The following is a 24,337-nucleotide window of genomic DNA, read 5'->3' as shown; positions in this document are numbered from 1 at the left end:
TGTTTTAAGTTAAGTTTAAGGTAAATGTTATGACTACGATTAAGTTTAAGATCGAAGTTATAAAGAAAGCTAATATTAAGCATAAGTTTTAGTTGAAAAATACATTAAAGAGGATGTTAAGTTTAAGGTTACGATTACGGTTAAGGTTAAGTTCAAGTTTTAAGTAAAAGGATATTTTAAATTTAATTTTATTGTTAAATTTTAGGAAAACAAATTTTAAGTCTAAGTTTAAGGTTAAGGTCGTTTATGCTTTACGTTAAGTTTAATTTGAAAGTTAAAGTTAAGAAGACTGATTGTAAGTGATTATGGTAAAGGTAAAGGAAAATATTTAGGACGGGAAAAACAAATGAGAGTGAAAATATTTCTTCATATTTTGAAATACGCTAAGATTATTATAGATTTAAAGTGGTGGATATTCATATTAAAGAAATGGTTGTACTGGAGTTTGTAATTGGTTGTTATGGTTAAGTTAAGTATAATGTTATGTTTAAGGTTACAATTATGGTTAATATTAAGGTTTAGCTTGAGGTTAAAGCTAAGGTTAACGTCAAGGCTACGTTTAAGGTAGAGAATAAGATTATGGTAGAGGTTATAGTTACCTAAGAGAGAAGGTGGTAAGATTGATATTGAGACTGAGATTGAAAGTGAGTTTATATTGACGTTCAGATAAAGGTGGTGGTTGAGATTGAGAATAAGAATAAGATTGAGATTGAGATTGTGATTTGGTTTCAGATTGAGATTGAGATTGAAAAAAAGTTTGAAATTGAGATTAATATTCAAATTAAGATTGAAATTTAGATTGGGATTGAAATTGAGATTGAAACTGAGACTAAATTTCAGATTGAGATTTTGATTGAGATTGAGGTATATATTGAGATTGAGGTTGACATTGATATTGAGATTGTGATTTGGTTTCAGATTGAGATTGAGATTGAAATAAAGTTGGAAATTGAGATTGATATTCAAATTAAGATTGAAATTTAGATTGGGATTGAAATTGAGATTGAAACTGAGACTGAGTTTAAGATTGAGATTTTGATTGAGATTGAGATTGAGGTATATCTTGAGATTGAGGTTGATATTGGGATTGAGATTGAAATTAAGATGGAAACTGAGATTGAGATTGTTAGTGAGATCGGTATTGAGATTAAGAATGAGTTTATATTGATTGAAGTACAGAGTGAGATTGAGAGTGAGACTGACATTGAGTTTGAGATTGAGAATGGAATTGAGATTGGGACTAAGATTGTGATTCAGATTAAGTTTGAGATTGATATTAAGGTTGCATTAGATTATAAGTAAGTTCGAATGCGTATAGTCTCTAGTATATATCATAAATAATATAATATTAACTGACCAAGTGCATGCAATAAGTTCTTGCAATGTAATAAATTGGCTTTCTAGTGCATGAAGAACAGATGACATTCACTCTACTCTTTTAAAGTGCCCACATTAAGAAGCGAGGGGTGTGAACTGAATCCAATATACAAATATAAATAAATATAATATGTACGGATGTGCATACATCGATGCATTTGCGCTGCAAGTGAACAGTTATAACTTGCAAGCGGAACAATAACGGACACTTGTCAACAAGCGATTGGGGCAAGTGGACGTTGACCAGTGCGGCGGCTGCTCTAAAGTGCTGTTGTTGGGGAAAATATATATAAGTACACAAAGGGGTGACATTTTTAGAAAAAGAAATTTATAATGAAAAAATATTGATGCAAGCTGAGGTTGAGGGCGAAATGCATATAGTATGTCAAATTATTGATGAAATTTGTTCTTCAATAATAACAACAACAACTCTGGCACATTATCACAAGCTGACAGCAATACAATTGAGTCGATACGCTGCCATTTGCCACACAGTGAAATTAAACTATATTTTTTCTGATTTTTATTTGCATGCAATCAGCGAAATTGATGAAAAGAAAGCAAGCAAATATGTGTATATAGAAATCAGTAAATAAAAAGATATTTATGTACGAGTGTTTAAATAAGTGTGAATAGTGCGATAAATTGCATATGCCATTAAATGGCATGAAGATTTAAATGTGCAAAGCGAGTAATAAAGTACAAAAAATGCTTGAATCATAAAATGAAAAGTCGTAAAAATACTTGATTAAGTGAAAATAAGCGCGTGGAGCTTAAAATGTGGCAATTAAATGTACACCAACGCAAGGAAGTGTTCAAATGAGATTTATTTTAAGCCAAAAATTAATTAATTAAAAATAGAAATCGCTCAATGTGCTTTAAAATACATTAAATGTTCGTTAAATGAGCTAAAAATGTGAAAACATATCAATTATTTGCAAGACAAGCAATCAGTGTAAGGATGAAGGTAACTCATACGCCCGCGTGGCGCTTTTAATGAGCACGAAAAGCTAAATTAAAGTGGCTTTAAATAGAAATAAGCAAATGTTTAATGACCTACAGCCTTACAGATAATGATTGTGGTTGCATTTGATTGCCTTTAAACAACAACAACAACAATATGTGCCCGCAACTCGCCTCAGTTGGGGGGCTGAAGGAAGTTTCAACTCCAGCACATCCGGTCACAGAGGCACGCAGCGACAGCAGGCAGCAGCAGCGAGTGACAGCTTAACCATAATCCGGTGATAATACCACAAAAAGTCGTTAGCGAACTTTTTCCAGCTGAAAGCTGTTATAAATAAACAAAAACAAGAAAATCTCAAAAAAGAAAATAAAAACATAAAAGTGATAAAAAATGCTGAAATAAAATAAATGCATAAATAATGTGAAATAAAATGTAGCACATTTGGTCGTCCGCAAGCTGCAATCAACACCCAGTGCTTAATCCCTTCCACACTCAAATCATTCATTGCTCCTAAATCACTTGATTGCGCCGCACAAACCACAGCAGTGACCGAGATTTATTGCCGCATACTGCTGCTTCCATTATATGAATACGTGTGTTTAGAGTGCTGTGTGTGTTGCCCGGTCTTTAGTGCTACACACTCACTCTCCAATCGCCAGTGACGTCGCACTCGCAATGAGCCACCAGTTTCAAGTGAGCTACACCGCCCTTGAGATGACCGATGATAATCATCATGCTTCCTCCATGCCGTCGGTGGTGTCGTCATCATCGCCGCGTACAGCGCGCAATGTCAATTTCCATAGTGAAATCAACGATACACCACCCACACCGCCACCCGGCTATCCACCGCAACAATTGCCGGTACGTCGCACCTCGAAGTCGTTCTTTCAGCGGCCGCGTTCGATGTCCGCTTGGAGTGATATCAGTCGCAGTAGTATGCGTTTGGATGAACGGTAAATATGTGTATTTGTTCATTTTTGTTCAGCTTTAATAAGAGAGCCAAAAAAGTTTAATAACAAGAGTTAAGTGCATTAAATTTCGTAATTTCCGTCAGCTCACAAAGTTCGTTGAACTCGAACTTTCACATATCCTTGGATTAAATTTTAGGTCTTTGATAAGATTTACTTAGGAAATACTTGTTCGGCCACCTTGCTTGCTTAAAATCTACAATCTAACTTGTAACCAACTTATTTTAGGAATTTTCCTCTGATTAGTTCTGCTCGATGGTCGAGTTCCTTCGCCTCACGTTCATTACGGGGTGTCTTTCAAATTCATCCGCTCTCTTATTTCCTTCGCTGTTCCGGTGTCTACAAAAACCAATGAGAGAGAAAAAAAAATAAGATTATCGAGCTCCATTTTGACCTGTCTTACAAAAGGAGATTCTCTGCCCTTACTAATGAATGTAGCGATGCCTTTGTTAGTTACAAAATGTTATTGAAGATCCTGCCTCTTTTATCTCTAGTAACTCGGACTGGAATGTAGTCTGTTCGTTTCCAAGCTGGACGCAGAGAAAGGCATCGATCACAGCGGAGTACACCCTGTGAAGAGTATTATGCATTCCCTAACTGTCATTCGTCCACTTTCCTACTTCTTTCTGTAGTGAAATTCTCTTTGGAAGTTACCTTCTAATACTAGGGGGGGTCGTTAAGTTCATACTTTGGTTTTTAAGTAGGATGCTATGGAGGAAGGCTGCATACCCAAGTGGGGATGAGGGACTCGATCTTACGTACTCTTTTATGCTAGCATTTCGAGGTCATTCCGACGACTGAGAGGGCAATGCTACAGCAATGAACGTGGATTTACATCGAACCATGGACTCTCGACTTTGTAACTTCCTTAATAATCATAATACTATAAACAACAATAACTAACGTTCATATGTATAGAGAAACCAATTTAGGAATACGTCTCTAAATTGATTTTAGGACCGTGTTCGACACCGAGCTACAATGTTTCAGCTATTTGCTTTGTAAGACATACACTTGACATGTAGATTTGGTAGTTTAAGGGGCTATACCAGGGTAACCCATGAAAAATGAGGCGAATTTCGTGGATTTACCAGCGAGCGGCCGTTCTTTAGAATGCTGTCATTCAAAAACAATTCAAGATACGACCTTCCCGCTTTCATGATATTTTTGAAATTATAAACTAACGAATAAGTAAAAAATAAAAAACCGTTTTTTTGAAAATGTCGCACTTGTATAGGTCCTTAAACGAGAAACATTAATAGAATAATACCCCCTGGTTCTGGGGACTTAAAGGGTTATTGATGATAGAGGTTAACAGAGTCGAATCTTTACCAAAATCCGTATTTTTATTCTGATTCATCATATATATGAAGCATTTTGATCCCAGTTTTGAAAAAAAAAATCATTATTATACACCACGATGAGATGTTTGTAGGCTCTGTAAAACCGATAGTAGTCTCAACTTCTAAATAAAATTGAGATGATTTCGTGTATTAAAGAAGGAGTTCGATTAAATATATTTCATTTGTCTCCGAAAACATTTTCTGACTACTCAGATTTTATTTCCAATATCTAACATAAAATTTCTCTTCATCTAACCCATAATCCTGGTCTCTATAATTACCTAAAATATAAGCAAATATATGCCATTGCTATTAAGTTCACATAATCATATTCAAATACCATTTTAAGCTGCTGTAATGAGTCTATTTTTGTACCCAGCCAACACCCTCTAAATACAAAAATAAATATTTGCTGGATGCAGCTCACTAGCAATGTTGGGGGGTGTGTGCAGCAAAACTCCAGGCAACCTGACACATCAAAAGTCAACACTAAGCCATTTCACTGAAATATTGCCACAAAATATGACAGGAATTTGGACACTCGCATTCCAAACTTGACGCACAACAACAAACATTTGCCGCACTTAACCTAAAAATGAGCGAAAAAACTAAATGGTCCAAAATATTTCCAACCACAAAGTCCATTGTGTCCACTAACGAACTGAAATGCATTCTTGTGGTTGTTATATGTTGTTGTTGTTATCTCATTTAACCGTTATGCCGGCCCGTCAATTACGCTTAATGAAGTGAAGTAGCATGAATTATATAACATTAGAGCGATTCACGTGAATCGCATTTGTTCGGCGGCTGTTTGCTTGGCATATTGACCGACGGTCCGTTCGCTCGTTTTGCTCTCATTACAACCGCCCCGTTGAGCGTAATTGAGTGCAGTGAGTGGCCTCATCGAAATTCCAGCCGCATTCATTGCAAATTCCCACATTAATTGAGTACCTAATGTATTTGTCAGGCGGACGGCGGCAGGTTGGCTGGTGAGCGAGGGCGCGAGCGCGTTGAAATGTCAACCAGCTGACAGCAGCTCCATTTGTTGTTGGTAAATATTTTAAGCTTGTAATTAAAACACTGCAGCAGCTTATTGTTGACGTTTTCATAATATGACAGCTCGTTGGTATGCTATTATAGCTTATTGTTATTGTTGTATCAATGTCGTATTTTTGCGGCGCGTCGGCTGTGAGTGATGTTTTAATTTATTTGAGACTTTTTAATTTTAAACCTTTTTGTTGGTGGTTTTTGTTGTTTCGTGTATGTAATGCGATTTATATTAATTGTTGTTGTTGCTTGAAAGTGACACTCAGGGAATTTAATTTGAAATATGGTTTTTACAGAGTTTGTCTTTGTGAATCTATATTTAGCACTCTTCAGCCTTCGCTGCATGGAACTTATATCTATTTGAAACGCAATTATTAGTAAATGAAAGTCTCTGAAAATATTAATTTAAAACAAGTAAGGAAAGGCTAAGTTCTGGTGCGACCGAACATTTTATACTCTCGCAATTTATTTATATAGTTTGACCATATCTTCGGCATAAAGTCCAATAGAATAACGAAAATCATCATATATAGTATACGAGGGCTGAGAAAATTCCTGAACCGATTTCACTAATAAACCCATCGTATTTTTAAAAACCTATAATGAGACCTATATGAGAGCTAAGGGAAGTTATGAAACGATTTTAACCATTTTTGGTACGGAGACACACTATTAGAAGAAAAAGATTCCCTCTGAATTAAAATAAGATATCTGAGAGATTTACCGATATTTTCGGTGAAAAATTACCCGAAGGCACTGAATTCTTCATATTTGATAACCGGGCATCGAATATAGTTCGATTTCTAAATTTTTTTCACAAGTTATGTTATGATACTGATCACATACAGTAGTTGTGTAAAGTTTTATTTCGCTATCTTTATTGGTTCCTTATGTATACATTATAAAGTGAAAGAATAAGATGGAATTCAAAATTGAGTTATATGGGAAGTTGTCGTGGTTATGAACCGATTTCATCCATTTTCCACACGTATTATCAGGGTGTCAAGAAAATGCTATATACTGAACTTCATTGAAATCTGTCGAGTAGTTCCTGAGACATGGTTTTTGACCCATAAGTGGGCGACGCCACGTCCATTTTCCATTTTGTAAAAAAATCTGAGTACAGATTCCTTCTGCCATTTCTTCTGCAAAATTTAGTATCTGATGTTATACGTTAGTGAGTTATATGCCCCTTCCTAGTGCGATCCTTTGTTTTTAGTTTTAGTTTTAATAACTTTATTTCTGGCTTAGATATGACACTTTATGTGTTTTTGGTTTTCACAATTTTGTGGGCGTGGCAGTCGACCGATTTCGCCATTCCATTTTCGAAAGTAACCCTTTCACGGTCCCAAGGAATATTTGTGCCAAGTTTCGTCAAGATATCTAAATTTTTTACTCAAGTTACAGCTTGCACAGACGGACGGACGGACGGACGGACAGACATTCGGATTTCAAATCTACTCATCGGCCTGATCACTTGGGTATATATGACTCTATATCTAACTCGTCTAGTTTTAGGTGTTACAAACAACCGTTATGTGAACAAAACTATAATACTCTCTTTAGCAACTTTTGTTGCGAGAGTATAAAAATATTTTTATTTTACTGGCAAATGTCGTGAGTTCAGCGAACTCGCAATTTCCACAAATGTGTCACATGACGCAGTTAAATGCTTTTATACTTTAAAAGTTGATGCTGGAAAAAATTATAAGAGCTGCAGAGCTAAACCGAGAAGGTACAATCTTCTACAAGAGTGTACAGCTCCTGGCGTACGCCGATGATATTGATATCATCGGAAGCAACAACCGCGCCGTTTGTTCTGCTTTTTCCCGCATGGATAAGGAGGCGAAGCGAATGGGTCTGGAGGTGAATGAGGACAAGACGAAATATCTCCTGTCATCAAACAAACAGTCGGCGCATTCGCGTCTTGGCTCCCACGTCACTGTTGACACTCATAACTTCGAGGTCGTAGATAATTTCGTATACCTGGGAACCAGCATCAACAACACGAACAATGTCAGCCTCGAAATCCAGCGCAGAATAACTCTTGCCAACAGGTGCTACTTTGGACTGAGTAGGCAATTGAACAGTAAAGTCCTCTCTCGACGAACCAAAATCAAGCTCTACAAGTCGCTTATCATTCCCGTCCTGCTTTACGGTGCAGAAGCTTGGACGATGTCAACATCAGATGAGACGACACTAGGAGTTTTCGAGAGGAAAATTTTGCGCAAGATTTATGGTCCTCAGAACATTGGCAACGGCGAATACCGCAGACGATGGAACGATGAGCTGTACGAGTTATACGACGACATTGACATAGTTCAGCGAATAAAAAGACAGCGGCTACGCTGGCTAGGTCATGTTGTTCGAATGGACGAAAACACTCCAGCCCTGAAAGTGTTCGATGCAGTACCCGCCGGAGGAAGCCGAGGAAGGGGAAGGCCTCCACTCCGTTGGAGGGACCAGGTGGAGAGAGACCTGGTTACACTTGGGATCTCCAACTGGCGCCGAACTGCGAAGGAGAGAGAGAGGTGGCGCACTATCGTCGATTCGGCTATATCGTTATCAATTTATGTGATCCAACGTCATTCGGAAGACTGTCATAGAAATTATTTGAGTGAATATTGTGAATAAATGTAAGATGATACATCTGGTCTTGATTTATTATTGGCTCATCTATATAGTTATAATGAGTTGTGACCTTTCATTATCTATTATGCATTTTCTTAATAGTTAGCCTCTATTTTATTAACTATCTTCGGAAGGGTTGTCTTTTATAAAATAACACTATACATTCTATCAAAGAAGTAACCGGAAATTCTCATTTTAAATTTTCCCGCTGAGAATATTTCAATTTTTTTCCCCAGGTTGGCACAACTGTCAGCCACTATTCTATCAATTTTTATTGCTATGTGTCATTTAGTTTGTTTACGGCGTCATTAGGAACAAGTCAACCTTTTGTATGCGTTACGATTTTTATATGCCCCTCTTTGAACAATTTATACCAATCATAAACTTGAGTTTTCGACATGGTTAAATCACCAAATGTTTCCAACGTTTTGGCACAAGAAATTTATTTTGAAACACAAAATTTCGAAGCTCAAATTTTTGGATTTTTTAGAAGATATATACACACTTCGGAAATCGGAGAATATTTTTTTTACTTATCTCCTAGAAAAAATTAGCTTGGTCGATTTTGTAGTATAGTGTCATTGATTAGGTTTAAGAAGACCCCAAAGGTAAATAAAGGTTCATACCAGAGAACGGCATTTGCTGAATGAAAAACATTCGTACGCGCTCAACAGCCGAATAATCACACTGTTCGGATCAGCCGATCAAACTTGCCTTAGCTCACATTTTCGTTGTTGATTTTAAATTCACTCGTGTGTGTGCGATTTTTAGTTTCACTCCGAGTTTGTTCGGCTCGTGTTCAATATAATGATTTCGGGCGCTTGCTCATTCGATTCAACAATCATTGTTTTGAACAAGAACAACACTCAACTCGCAAAAATCAACTCGTATGATTTTACTCATGCGCGCAGCAAGCGGCACTTTTTCTGCACAGATGAAATGTGAGAAGAAGAACAAGACAAGCTACAACAACAAACTGCATAGAACATGTCGTCTTGTCGCTAATTGTTTACTCATAATCGATCAACTCAAATTGAACCGAATGATGCTTTCGTCAACACAGGCTGATTTTATTGAACGCTGACTTTTGTTCAGTGAGTTGAAGTGAGTGAGAAATTTTGAACCGAGGACTCAAAATCCAAAGAATAATGTGTACGGCAAATTGAGTTGATTTTTACTCATCACTCTGTTTTTTTTCAGTGAGTTGAGTTGAATGAAAAAGTTCGCGTATGAGTAAATCAAGAAAATAGTGATTTTTGCAGTTCTCTGGTTCATACTTTTGGAAAACTAATCCTGGTTATAATGCGTTTGTCATTATGTTTTAAAAATGATTTCGGTCAAGTGACTGACGCTCGAATAAATTCCAGCCGACAGGTCCAATTTCCGATCACTTTTCGCAGCGTGATCGTGCAAACTAAGTATAAATAAAGTAACTGCTGTTAAAAGAACTCCACTCCGAAAAAAAATATTGCTTAACTGAAAACCCCACGTGTAAAAACCGTTATTTTCAAATTTTAACGTATAATTTCTTGTTCATAGTTGGATTAAGTAAGTAGTTTTCGACCATTTGCCACGGTTCATTTTCGGATTGCATTACTGTCCCATGGGCTTTCTCTAAAAAATGTTTGCAAGTAATGTTAATGGATGACAGTCAGGCTCGGATTTATAACTCGTCATAAAATTTTTGCGGCTATAATAACCACAGCCACATATGTATTTGCCCTCTGAATTTGAAAGAGATAACATTTGGCCCTGTAAAAACTATTTTTTCGAATCAGATCCCGAAATTATCGTCACTTTATATTTAAGAAGATATATAAGGAAAGGCGTGCTATTTAAGATGCAGTTCTGGTTATATCTATATATTTAAGAGAGCTGTTAAAGCTCTTTTCAGCAGAAGATATTATTTCTAAGACTGTAAACAAAGTTACATTTTAGTAAACTATACATCAATAATATTATTTGGATTTAAAAGCCTTCTCTTGTAAAAAGTGAGTGAAATTCATGATAAAACTTCCGAAAACTGACGAAACTGAAATGTAATAGACCCATGTGTTACCCTTATATCTTCTCCTTATGCTGGAAAATCTTTCATCTAGTTGCACTCTGCAATAACAAAACCGATTGGAAAAATACACAAAAACTATACGATTGAAAACACTATTCGTCAAATGTATGTTGTGGGAAAAATTTATACTAAACTAAATTTAAATAAGGTATATCCATATTTTAATGAAATCTCTCTATTTAATTTCCCTTACCTATTCACCTATACATATGTGGTACAAGAGAGCATACTTGTCAATATTTTTAACCAATTAACTTGTTACACGGTTGAAGGAGCATAAACAAAGCCTCAAATTGGCTGTAGAAATATGGTCTAAGCGAAGGCTGAAAGGCATAAAAATAGAAAAGAATTACAAAAAAGGGTCACTATAAATAACAAAATCGCAAAAAAGTGGCTGACTATGCATATTATTTGCACGTATGTGTAACTAAGCGCATGAAAAGGAGCTAAGTGAAAAGACAATGAAAGGAAAAGGAAAAAAAGAACAGGTAATGGCCATAGACACGGCAACATGAGCACATCCTCTGCGGAAAAAATCGAGATAAAAAACATTTTTAATATGGTAAGCAAAAACAAAAGGAGGAAAAAAATGTGGCAAAAAGAACAACAAAAATAAGTAATGCCTCAGTTTTTGCTTTACTTACTACCGTTCGCTGTTAGGCGATGAGTGTCGATAATAAGTGATTGTTGGAAAATGGAAAAACAATGTAACAAAGCACACCGATGGGAATATGTAAAGTTGATGATGAATTGTAGACTAAATTGCGATAAATGCAAATAGGTGTTTGCATATGTAGACGAATGGCTGCTTTATACTTACATCCGGCCTTTTTATAAGGGTCATATTTTCTTAAATATATTCTCAAGGTTTCCAGAGGATATTCATTATACTTTCAAAACTCAATTTAAATTCACAAGGCATAACCGAATTTTGAGAGACCTTCGCTGAGGAAATCTAAGGGAACATTGGCCCCTATTTTGGCTACAATGTCTTCAAAAGAACTGAGTTCATCTGGGACAATCTAGAGATTTGAAATACCGAATTTACGCACTAACCTTTCGGCAAAAGCGGCGTAGAGCTTAATAGCCATCTTCTATTAGTTTTGAGAGGCCATGGAGCATACTCCATATGTAAGAATCTGAATTATTTATGAAGAGATAAATTATATTCACCTTAGCTTATACTAAGACTTTAGCTTATAATCTAGTAAAAATCTCTAAAAGCTTGGAAATCATATTCAAGTATATTGCGAATTAGGCAATTAAGCTAATTTCAGCTATTAACCCTTAATTGTATTCAATTTATCTCACAGTGAAACAATTAACTAATGTTCAAAATAGTATTTAATGGGAAAGAATATTGATTTAAGAGCTTAAGCTCTGTGCCGCAGCGTAGAAATGTAGATAAAATCAAAAATAGCATAATGTTATAAGCAATTGTACCTGTTGCCTTGAAAATCCTCGAATATTTTCAGTATTGACAATTATTTTTGCTGTTAATTAAAATATAGTCTGGGTATTCAAACCCTTATCAAATTCATGAAAAAGTTCAATATTTTTATTATTTATGCACAAAAAGCTGCAGTATTTGCAGATCATATGACATTTACACCTAACGATGGACATGAATGGTTGGATCCACTCCTCAGTTATTCTCCTGTTACTAGTAGAGAAATTAAAATTCTGATCAGGAACGCAAGACTCAAATAAGCTCCTGGGTTTGATTTAATAACCGGAGAAATATTACGCAATCTATCAAAGAATTGTACAAAATAAAATTGTGAACATTGTAAACAGTGCATTATGCCTAAGATACGTTCCATCGCTGGGGAAAGTATCTGAAGTTATTATGATACCTAAGCCTGGCAAAACACTACATGATGTCACATCTTATAGGCCAATATCGCTGATGCCAGCTCTCTCGAAAGTCTTCGAGAATGTTCTCATAAAGTGTCTCAAATTAATAATAGATCAAAAACACCTTATACCACTACATCAGTTTGGCTTTCGTGGTCACCATTCTACTATTAACCTGGTGCTCCTTTAATTTCGTTGAAAATGCTATGGATAAAAAGAACGTTTGTTCGGCGGCCTTCTTAGACGTATCTCAGGTTTTTGATAGAGTTTGGCAATCGGGTCTACAGCTGAAACTGAAATGCATGTTATCCAAACATAATTGCTTCCTACCTAAAAGATAGATACTTTCGCATAAAATAAGAGGATGCGAACTCAAATTTGCAACCGATAGAAGCGGGTGTTCCCCAGGGAAGCGTGCTTTACTTGCTTTTTACAAATGACATCCCCACTAACTCCAGTTATGTGACAGCGACATTTGCGGATGACACAGTCCTGTTAGCAGCTGGAGAGTTAACCTGAGTATCTACGCATCGAGTGCAGACAGCAGTCAATGCAATTTCGAAATGGACTTCCAAGTGACGCATTAAATTAAACGATTTTAAACCAATGCACTTAGACTTTTCTTTAAAAACACATCAAACCATCCCATTTATATAAATGGTACACCTATGCCACATCACAATAATGCTAAGTATCTAGGAATCACCTAGATGCTAAGCTTCGCTGGAAAGAGCATGTCAAGAAAAAAAGGTGCGAGCTGGATTTAAAATTTCCTAAGTTTTACCATCTGGGCGGTAGGAGAACCACGCTTTCAATCGCAAATAAGCTGTTTATATATAATCAAGTACTAAAGCCAATGTGGGCCTATGGAGCTCAACTATGAGGTTGCTCAAGTCAAAGCTGTATTGCCTGCATTCAGCGCTTCCAAAAAAGGTACTAAGAAGTATAGTTAATGCTCCTTGGTATGTTAATGTTGATGTGGATTCAGTAGTAAACGGAATAACCAAACTTGCAAAGACTCACGAAATGAGGCTTATAGAGCATGTAAATGAAGAGACATGCAGAGAAAACCGAATGAAACGTGAGAAGCTTTCAGATTTAGCAACGCAACTGTAGCAGTATTTCTATCATCTGATTCTGTACGAGACTTCTCTGATCTCATTTGTTATAAGTATATATATGAAATATTCTCGCACTTACACATGTATCTCCACACAAGCTCTTATAATGCTTTAACTGATATGTTTGCACTTATATTTTCATCTTCTTGTTTTTGTTTTTCCTTTCACCACATATATGATTATATTATGGCTCTTAGTACAACTTATTTTACATTCTTCTTCTTCTTCTTCTCTTTGCAGGTAAGTGATTTGCGAGCGTCGGATTACATAAACTTATATCTCGTCGTGTATGCCAATATATTCAACGGCTTATATTGTATGCTGGCGTGTGTAGACAGGCGATTGAGTTAACATAATGATGTGCAAAATACACATCTGTTTGTATAAAACACTCACTTTCGCCGAGTGATTGACAGCTGCGCTCACGCTACGCTGTTTGCCTTCCGTCATTGTTGTGTTGTTGTAGGTCTGGCGTTCGCCATGACGTATGAGTAACAACATTTTGCCGCCTCGAAAGCAAACAGCTCAACTTTGGTAGCGTTGTTAAGTGATGTCGTGGGTGAGTACTTAACATAAATGAGTGTGCAGGATTTTTGTAAATGCTGTTAACAGTATTTGGTTGAAGCTGTGTGTGCAAATGTGATTTCGTGGGTTTAAGGATTTGAAGATTTTTCTTTCAAAAATTTTGTGAAAAGTGATTTTTGATTTGATTTTTTTGTGTTGTCTGAATTGGCGGGAGTGTAAAAAATGTCCCAACGATAACTCTCTATTAAATATTAAATTTATTCTTGATGCAGGCAGTTTTAAATACGCTTTAGGGATTCAAATACTTATATGTAACTTTATATTTATTGTAATTATTCAAGTCCGGCCGATGGACAAAATGAATGCTTCTTAAAAAAATCGAGCAAAATAGTTTATTTGAATTATTATCATTTTAGTCCTATAATTCTTAGTTAAAATTCTTACTGAAGGGTTGATTTTAAGTTCTAAAATTATTTCTGTAATAAGATCTCGGTCTAAGTATCAAAACATTCTTCATGTTGGAAGAATTAAGCTACTCAATTATGACATTAAAGATTTTGCTTGCTTCCCAATATAAAGTGGGCAATTTAGAAACTATTGACCTGTTCTTCGAGTTCTCAGAATATATAAATTCTATTGGTTAGGTTAGGTTAGTACAGATGATCTCACTTAGTGCCCATTATAAATGTCCAGTAAGCACTCCAATGATCGCGCTGGGATGGACCTTACTAAGAAAAAAACAGTTCAAAGGATCTTTTACGCTCCACAGCGGGCCAGAGGACCTCTCACTGCACAGGTTCTGGTTGCTTGGCGAGCTCATGCTTAGTCTGCGTAGTCTCTTTAACTAGTCTAGAGTGTACTGTCATCAATGACAGTGTGTCCAAGGCTACTTAAAACGCAGCGACCTCTGCTTGGAAGACCGTGGTCTATTCTATAATCTAACTTAATTATTTATTTAGTTTTAATTATTCACTTCTATTAATTCTCTTTAATTCTTTAAATTTTTGAGAATGGTGACCTAAGAAGAGAGCGAATATAGCGAGCAAAGAAGGTGTGAATCGAAGGCGGTTACCTACATTATTGAACATTCTTCCTCTCGGAAAGTTCTGATTCTATTTAAGTTTTTCAATGTGTGTTTTATGGATCTACGTACATACATAAGACTTATTACATAGAAATAAAATTGAGCTCGGTCAAAAATGGTCTCTCCAGGGCTCTGCATACGGTTTTATAATTTGTTCTCTTTTATACCTAGTTTATAAACTCAACTGTTTTGAAAAGTCTAATATTAAACTGAGATCTTACAATAGATTGCCCACAAGCTCTAGTCCTTAAGAATTTCTTGATATAAATATAATGACCTAGCCCAACTTCGCATCATACATTTATGTCCATAGGACTCAAAAATTTAATAAAAACTCTTTGTAAACCTTTAGAGCATTAGTTAGTACAGAAATCTTTAAAGCTGGATTCTTTAAGCTAGACATTGGTCCGATATCCGTAAAAAAATTATAGAATCCATTCTTACGGGAAGAATTGTTATATGTTAATGACTAACCTATTTTGTTACATAGTCTGAAAGCCAAAGCTGAGTTTGTATCAAAAGGTTACGAAAATTTTTTTACAATCACAATTGATAAATTAACATTGAGATAACGGCTATTGAGTAAACACGCTTCATTTCATTTCTTTTTCAACCGTAAATATAGCTGTTTGTCACAAAAAGCTAAAAATACAAAGATTTTGTGATTTTCCAGTAATTATTCATAGCATATTTTTAGGCGATTGGACCTTTCCCCTACTCTGATAAAATTTGCTATGCTCTTAAGTACTTATATGTATGTAGTGCAAGTGTTCATGACATTTATTAAGCAAATCGAAGCTCTGATTGCCCAGCCACATACAAATCTGTGCACTCTCCATGCGTATAACCGAAAAGGGCGAGCATCGAAATGCGATAATGATACCCAAAACAACTTTGTACAACACCAACACACATATATATACATTCCATTGGTAATCGCCATTTCTGTGTCACTTGCGGCTGTCAAAACGTACGTGTTTCGTACGAAGTGTGTCGCTGTCCTGTCGCAGGCCCGCACGCTTCACTGACTTGGCGAACATATTTTCGCAATTTCCTTTCGCAGCTCGCTGTCATCCTTACCTGTCATTATGCTGTTTGTGTGAACGGTTTTCGGGACTCAATGGCTTTTTTTATCAGAGTCTGTGCGGTAGATTAAGCTCTTCGTTGACGCTCATATTCTTATATTCTTATCTTTTTTTTTGCTTTTGCTGGCAGACACATTTATCACCTTAAACGTCTGAAAATAGATGAGTTTTCAGCTGGAATATTAGATAAGAAGTGTGCAAATATCTTGCTTTCATAAATGTCATAGGTGTACTTCTATCTCTTTATTTCTCGAAGTTCCATAAAATTTTTAACAAATCGTGTCGCACGTTTGGCGAACGTGAGGCTTTTACTTTTTTTAAGGTGTATCACAGCTTTAGGGAACTTAAGTGTGTTTTAGGCGAATTTGTATTTTCGATATATATTTGTAGGTCGTTGAGGTCATTGAACTGCGCCATCTATTGGCAGGCTCTAGCTGCCAGATTCGTCGGTTTCAGTATAGACTTTATTCTGGCTCATATCGTTAGGAACTTAGTTAACAGCTTTAACTGGACTTGTTTATGCAACGATCAACAAGAACTGTATCAAACAACGAGGAAACTTGAAGATTCGATAAATTGCTTCAATGCAGGACATTTTATATCAAGTCTCATTCCATTCAAAGTTAATACTAAATAACAAAAGCGATAATTTTTTTCTGTCGGCAATAATTCAATTAGTGATACCTTTTCCTAAGTTTTCGAAGTTTTTTTGAGTTAGAAGAGGCCAGTATTTACTGCTAGTGGGAGATCTATACAGATTGCTAGTTCACCCAACGTGAAGAAGAAGTAATTTTACCCATATTTACGTGGAGTCAAGTAAGGCAAATTAGCTCAAAAACAAGTTTCTAGCTTACATTTCTTTCCACTTTCCACTAAACTTCTAAACAAACTTAGAAAACTGGAGTGCAAGGCCCGTCTTCTTTGTATTTATATGACTGGATATATAAATCTCTAAAAGGGCAGTTCTCAAAATGGACTTTTAATCACATCAATCAATATCAATCAATAGTCAAGTTTTTAGACTAGTTGAGAGTGGTGAATCGAAAAGGCAACTGGTATAAACTGGCATAATAAAATATAGATAGATTATAAAGTAGTTTACAACTCTCTGTCTTGTTACAATGAAATATATCGGCAAGAGAGCAAACATTATCGAGTAAGGAAGTGGTGAATTGAAGACGCCTACGTTGTAGCTAAGCGAGCTTCTAAAATTTACGAATGTTTTTCCTCCCTGAAAATGTTCTGCATTAAATTCATGAGCCAGCTAAATTTTTAGTTAAGAAAAAACAAATATTCCCCAAGAGTTATAAGTAGAGGAAAATCTATGTTCTAACAGTGATCCTTGACCTATTTTATGTAGGGGTAGTTTTAACCTCCGGCAGAAATTCTCAAATTTTTAAAACAACACAGAGCATAACTAATCCAAAAGCGCGTTGAGTTTATTTCGGAAAACTAGTTGGAACAAGTAAGGAAGGGCTAAATTCGGGTTTAACCCAACATTATATACTCTCGCAATTTATTTATTTAACTTTATTTGTATTATATAATATACAATTTGACCCACATATTCGTCATATATATTGTATAAAGTCCATTGAAAGTTGGAAACCCTAATATTAGGTTAGAGGTGAGGTCCTAATGTTCGATATATGGGGCCTTGAAAACCTAGAACCTTTTAGAATGGGGCTGCCACACTATAAACGTAGTATTTGTGCAAAGTTCTGCATCGATATCTTTACTAGTGATTACTTTATATATTGTAAAGTAAACGATTCAGATCGTCTTCAAAGTTCTGGTATATAGGAAGTAGGCGTGGTTGTGAAGCGATTTGGCCTATTTTCACAACATATCATTGGGATGTAAGGAAACTATCACAAACCAAGTTTCATTGAAATCGGTCGAGTAGTTCCTGAGATATGGTTTTTGACCCATAAGCGGACGATGCCACGCCCATTTTCCATTTTGTAAAAAAATCTGAGTGCAGCTTCTATCTGCCATTTCTTATGTGAAATTTAGCGTTTCTGGCGTTTTTCGTTACTGAGTTAACTCACTTTTAGTATTTTTCAACCTAACCGTTGTATGGGAGGTGGGCGTGGTTATTATCCGATTTCAACTAATTTCATGGTGTGTGGTGGGTACGTAAGAGAACTGACTACAGAGGGTTTGGTTTATATAGCCCTATTGGTTTGCGAGATAGATACAAATAACAGATTTGGGGGCGGGGCCACGCTCACTTTCCCAAAAAAATTACATCCAAATATGCTCCTTCCTAGTGCGATCCTCTGTTCCAAATTTTATATCTTTATTTGTGGCTTAGTTATGACAATTTTTGTGTTTTCGGTTTTCGCGATTTTGTGGGCTTGGCAGTGGTCATTTTCATTTTGCCCATTTTCGAAAGCAACCCTCTCACGGTCCCAAGGAACGTGTGTTCCAAGTTTCATCAAGATATCTCAATTTTTACTCAAGTTATCCGTTGCACGGACGGATGGACGGACAGACAGACATTCGGACTTTGACTCGTCTCGTCACCCTGATCATTTTGATATATATAACCCTATATCTAACTCGTTTAGTTTTATAACTTACAAATAACCGTTATGTGAACAAAACTATAATACTCTCTTAGCAACTTTTGTTGCGAGAGTATAAAAATAAGTTAAATCAAGTACTTCTGAAATTTTTTTTTCACAAGTTTATATTTAAAATTTAAAATCTCCCTTGCTTATCAAAAATTCACAACTTACTTTATTCCATTGTGTATTCTCCACTCACAATGGGCCTTTAAAATTCATATTCATTTATTTGTAACAAACTTTGAAAATCTTTCTACTTTGCCAATTCAACAAATTTCCTGTTAACGACATTGACAAGTTCAGCTGTTTATCCCACTTAAGTATAAATAGCTTATTTCCGGCCGTTTGCGCCGTGTCTCGTCGCATAAATTTGTGCAAATTTCCAAAACGGCGTGGGCGAAATTGAAACATGCAAATCCTTTTTTATTTTTATTAAACTATATTTTAGGCAATTTTCGCAAATTTGCGTGTCCTTTAAAGGTCATAAATACATAAATATGTGCAAGTATATATACGAGTTTGTTTATATCCCACCCAAAGCGAAGTGTGAAAAGTTTATTGACAAATTATTTTGCACAATGTTATTGCGCACTTCCGGCTTGAAGTCGGTTGAAGGTTTAACAATGAAATGAAATTTTAGTGTCTTATTATTATTATTATTATATATTATATATTCTTACATATAGTATATAATGCATATAGATACCCTTTGTTATTATGTTTATATGAATTCTTATATATTAGGGTACCTACATATGTACAGATAAATATGAGTTGGGTCTTAAAGCCCATGTCATGTATTCAAAGAATTAACGATAACGCATTCACAAGCTGTCACATTTTATTTTGTGCTTCATAAAATATTTTAACCAAGGAAGGAGTAAAGGCATTTGGTTTGGTTTGGTGAATATGTGCTTTGGAACTCTTAAGCATTCCAGCTTATTGACGAAAGCGAATCGACCACAAAGAGCCTTACGACTCATATTATACCAGATATGGGTTGAGAGACTCAAATATCCTTACTCTTAGAAAAGTTAGCAAAATAATTAATTTTCTACACTTAATTTGTATTCTTAATCTTAGCTCAATTTCTCTTATCAGTCTTACATAAGTCATTGACTTTACATAGTACCAAAACAAGCTTTCATACACTTGTATAACCTCTGGATATTTTCACTAGCACTACTTAGTATCAACGTTAGATTTCTTGTCCAAACAAAATATAAATCATAATGGCCTTTTTAAAAGCACTCGACTCTCTGGCAGCAATTATGAGAATACTTCCTAAAAAATTAAATAGTGTTCGGTCTATAATATGTGAATCCCCATATTTGTCGAATAGCCTAAATTGGAGAATACTATTGCAATTGTAATACCCTTCCACATTTCTCTATATTTCGTTGTAGAAAGAAACGTGTTTATCGTCTCAGGAAATTGGCAGTCAGTATAAAAGATTGGGTGACCTCAACTAGCTCCTGGATTCGGTACTACTTTGTACAATTTTTGGGATCGTTATAACTGTTTGTAACTGGTCTTTCATTATACGTAAATTGAAACACTAAATATGACTCAAATATTTTAGTTTGTATATCGGGGTTTTTTTAGTCTTTATTTGGTGAAAACTTCGTCACTATTGGGTCCTCTATGTCTGCTTACGGTTTTAGTAGAAGAACGGGCCATAAATTTTACAAAGTTCTAAGTTTGAAATAATGTTTCAAGATATTATGATTTCAACTGTTTCTGACACGGTCGAACTATGTTTCGAAGAACTATATTTTTAGACCCAAAACTTAATATAATGTGCTAACTACGCTTGGGTCTATGCAAGCCAAAAATTAGATTCATTTCACAAGTCATATGGTCGCGTTGACTAAAACTAGGCAAACAGTAGTTCGAGGATGAGTTGGGTTCACATCAGCCAAGTGGAATTGAGCTCACGTTAACAGATAATCTGCAGGTAATCTCAACACCTTAATATGATATCAGATATCGAAAAAACTCATCCAGAACTAGTTCCATTTTTAACCTCAAAAAATTGTTTACGTATTTCGACAAGTTTTCAAGATTTTGAAAACATAAAAAACAACAAACAATTCGACCGCGAGAAGTTATCTGCCATAAAGGTTAATATCACCTCAAGTTGATTGCCAACCAAATTAGCAATATTTGAGTCGATGAACTGCAATCGCTGCTCACCGGAGTCGTTAAAATAACTGATTTGCCAGTCAGTAAGTCTGATCGACTACAAAAACAAACTCCAACTACATAGCGACTATTAAAGTCACAACGGTGGCGAAATTGATGTAGCGCGCGCACATTAAACCGTTATCTTGTGCCGGCATCATCGACCCTTCATGCAATAAAAAAGCTCATTTCAATTTAAATTCTTTTTGTGGCGCAATCGTCAATTAATGAGCAGCACCGCAGGTGACACTCACTGCCACTTAGAGGGCGCCGCGGACGCGAGGCGAGCAAATAGTGGAGCACGAAATGTTCAACAAGTTCAACACGCTGGCATTAGTATGCGCTACGGAGTGGCTATTAAAGTTTATTTTCTGCGTTAATTGCCAATTAGCTGCTGTGAAAACGCTGGACGCCTGTTCACTCTACGCCAGTGCTCTGAGAAAGTCATTCAGTCGACTGTGCAAAATGTGATACATATTTTCTTGTTAAGTTCATTTGCAAGTGGTTTGCATGCACGGCTTTTGAACGCTTTAAACACCTCGCTTAATGGGCGACTTTAAGTGCTAGTGCACTACATCGGCCTTTAAGGGGTTTAATATTCTCCTGGACTCTTTTTTCTAGCTTCAATTTGTCTGTAATATTAGTTCAAGGTTCGCTATTTGAGTTTAGGGATTACTATTAGGCTTGAAGATGACTCATCTACAGAGCCTCATTTGGGCTTTTATGAGTATGCCCGCCATATAAGAAAAGCAAAGACAGAGACAAATGTAAGAATTGTATGGAGTCGAAATGCTATATTAGACTACTTACAACTTATAATAGTTTGTAGAATATAAATCAGTAGTTTGTTATATGTGGCTCTTAAGATTACTTCTTCTTTATACAGGTCTATAGTTTAGACGTGTTTTATTGCTAGACAATTCCGGGTATCGACATAATTTCCAAATAAACGTCTCTTCATATGAATATGACTAATTTCGATTCCTCTTATTGACCGGTTTAATTGTCAACTATTGATTCCTCAAAGAAAGTAAGAGCATTTATAAACAAGCCAAGTCATTAGTCCTTGTCTAATATCTGTCAACTAACCATTTTTATATAAAAGGAATATCCATTTCGAAATTTCCTACTTTTTTAAAGAAAAAACATGACAATTCAAATTTAATGGGGAATGTGTATTATCATTCCAAGGAACATTCTTTGACATTTATTTTTTAAAGATTACCTCTCTCAAATGTTAGCCTCGGTTACGTCTCAGATGGTCCATCCGATGAGTCCAATTTCCGATGACTCGTTCGAGCCTTTTGAAGTGGTAACTGGCGAATGACACGCGTGATGTTTTGCTTCAAGGCCCAGATTGAATCGGGATTGACCGCATAGACTTTAGACTTTACATATCCCCGCAGGAAAAAGTTTAGTGTGATATCAAACGATCATGGTGGCCAATCGACCGGATCAAAATGTGAAAAAAAATGCTCACCAAAGTGTTCTCTCAATAAATCCATTGATTTATGCGATATGTGGGAAGTAGTGCCGTCTTGTTCAAACCAAATGTCGCCGAGATCACGAGCTTCAATTCAGGCATCAACTAGTCGGTTATCATGGCGAATCGAATATTATCCAATAATGCTGGGTCTCGAAATGGCTGATGGTGTTTCGAATAGTACGTTCAGTAGGCCGATTATGTTGACCACAGAACGTGAATTTTCGTAAAAAAGTTGAACAATTTGTAAACGTTGTTCAGGCGTAAGTAGTTCCATGATGAAATGCCACACAATATTGAACAAAAATAACATTAAAGTTTGACACGACTCACGCGAGATCTGTAAAAAAGGGCTATTGTAAAAAGTATCTCAACTTAGATCCCCCGATATAATGAAAGCTTCATATACTTATCTATATACACCTCTTAAGTTTACTTCTTTATGTAGATGTTACCAAATTTTTTTGTATAGTTTTCTGAGCTGGTTGCTGGCCCAAAGTATCAGGCTTATGTATAATATGTCTAGAAAATTGTCTAGAAAATTCCCAGCAGCGTGTTAATTTCCGAATAAAGGACTTTTCATATGAATTGAAGAATTTAACGTTAGCCATTTAATGTTTATAACAATCCAAAGTTCAAGGCCTACAAAAAAAATATAATACATATTAGCAGATTTGCTATTCGCAGGGCTATCTAACTTACCTAAAATGCAGTGAATCGGCCAATGCAAAAATAAATAATGTTGATTAAAGCGTCTTACGATTTGTCGAACTTTCGGTCAAATTGACCGATTGACCACTATTGGTGGGTTAAGCTTGAATTGATTATATTGAAGGATACTAAAAATTTATGTACTTACATTTGCCAGAGATTTATTGATTGAAAATACAAGGCACAAATAAACATAATATTAAAATTTTATTGGAAATGCAGCCTAAATTTGAATTAATATGAGTTGAGACTATCGTTCACTAGACCAATATATTCTCGGTTCCAGATCAGACTTGGCATATTTTTGGTCCTAACATCGCTGTACAGTCCTAAGGGTTTAAATAACATCCTTCTCGTACAACTGTTTAATGTATTTTTAATAACAATTGAGGCTCGTAATACAATTGCAGTCTCTCTACACAATTACATTACAAAAGTTGCTCATACGCCATGTACACACCTGCAATGCGACGCGAGACTATCTACCTACATAAGTACAAAGTGTATAACTCTAAACGCAATTAACAATTATGACCTGTGTTGCTGCTCTCAATTGCAAGCCAGCGAACTACTTCATCGCATAATTGCCTGTCAGAGCGCACTTGATTGTACGAATTCGTAACTGTTAAGTTGTTGAGTGACCTTGAGCTTTGTGCTGCTGCTGACCACAATTGACGCCAAAGTGCGGTTACAAAACACTAAGTTCACAACACAATAGCAACAATGCGAAGTAGGAATGCTTGTAAGCACAAACAATAATATGAAAAGCAGTGGAAAACTAACACACACATACTTACATATACACTCAGTTTGGTTTCGCGTTACGCAGATAATGCAAACAAAAGTGAGAAAAGTAATAAACTTTTTCACAATTTTCTAAAGCCGCCAACAATGCTTGCTCTGCATTTTGATTATATTTACCAACCAGCTAACATACAGGCAGTCAGTCAGACATGCAAACATGGAGACTCATACACACATACATCAATACTTATTTATGTTGTTTGTTGTATGGCTGTTGCTGTTGGCTTTTATTGTGATGCAGTGAGTGTTATTTCTTATTATAAACTTTTCAGGAAGCCTGACTTTATATATGCGTTAGGTACATATGAACTTATTTACTTACATATTTACTTGTTTTCAGTTCAAAAGCACTGAGCTTGTAAGCTCTATGTCAGTTTTAGTTCAGCTACATTACAGGCTATATATACATATATATTTCCACTATTATTTCTATATATAATACATATTTATAAGCATATATATATGCAAATATAAAATATATGTATATAAATACAAACAATTTCTGTCGAGTC

The 24,337-nt window shown here is 35.8% G+C and overlaps 1 protein-coding gene across 1 annotated transcript; it reads left to right on the top strand.

The window, feature by feature from the left end:
- The first annotated feature begins 1,461 nt into the window (after positions 1-1,461).
- On the top strand, positions 1,462-3,298 carry LOC114804840 (uncharacterized). The gene has a single exon (XM_029044757.2). The coding sequence runs from the start codon at positions 3,017-3,019 to the stop codon at positions 3,296-3,298; it is 282 nt and encodes a 93-aa protein (XP_028900590.1). The 5' UTR covers positions 1,462-3,016.
- Positions 3,299-24,337: the final 21,039 nt, after the last annotated feature.

Source organism: Zeugodacus cucurbitae, chromosome 6 (genome assembly GCF_028554725.1).
Source record: "Zeugodacus cucurbitae isolate PBARC_wt_2022May chromosome 6, idZeuCucr1.2, whole genome shotgun sequence".
In the NCBI taxonomy this organism is placed as follows: domain Eukaryota; kingdom Metazoa; phylum Arthropoda; class Insecta; order Diptera; family Tephritidae; genus Zeugodacus; species Zeugodacus cucurbitae.
Note: the sequence above shows the minus strand (reverse complement) of the source record. Positions and strands in the feature narration are given on the sequence as shown.

Bases quoted from the DNA above. Each gene is read 5' to 3' on its own strand.
- LOC114804840 (XM_029044757.2), top strand. From the start codon at position 3,017: ATGAGCCACCAGTTTCAAGTGAGCTACACCGCCCTTGAGATGACCGAT.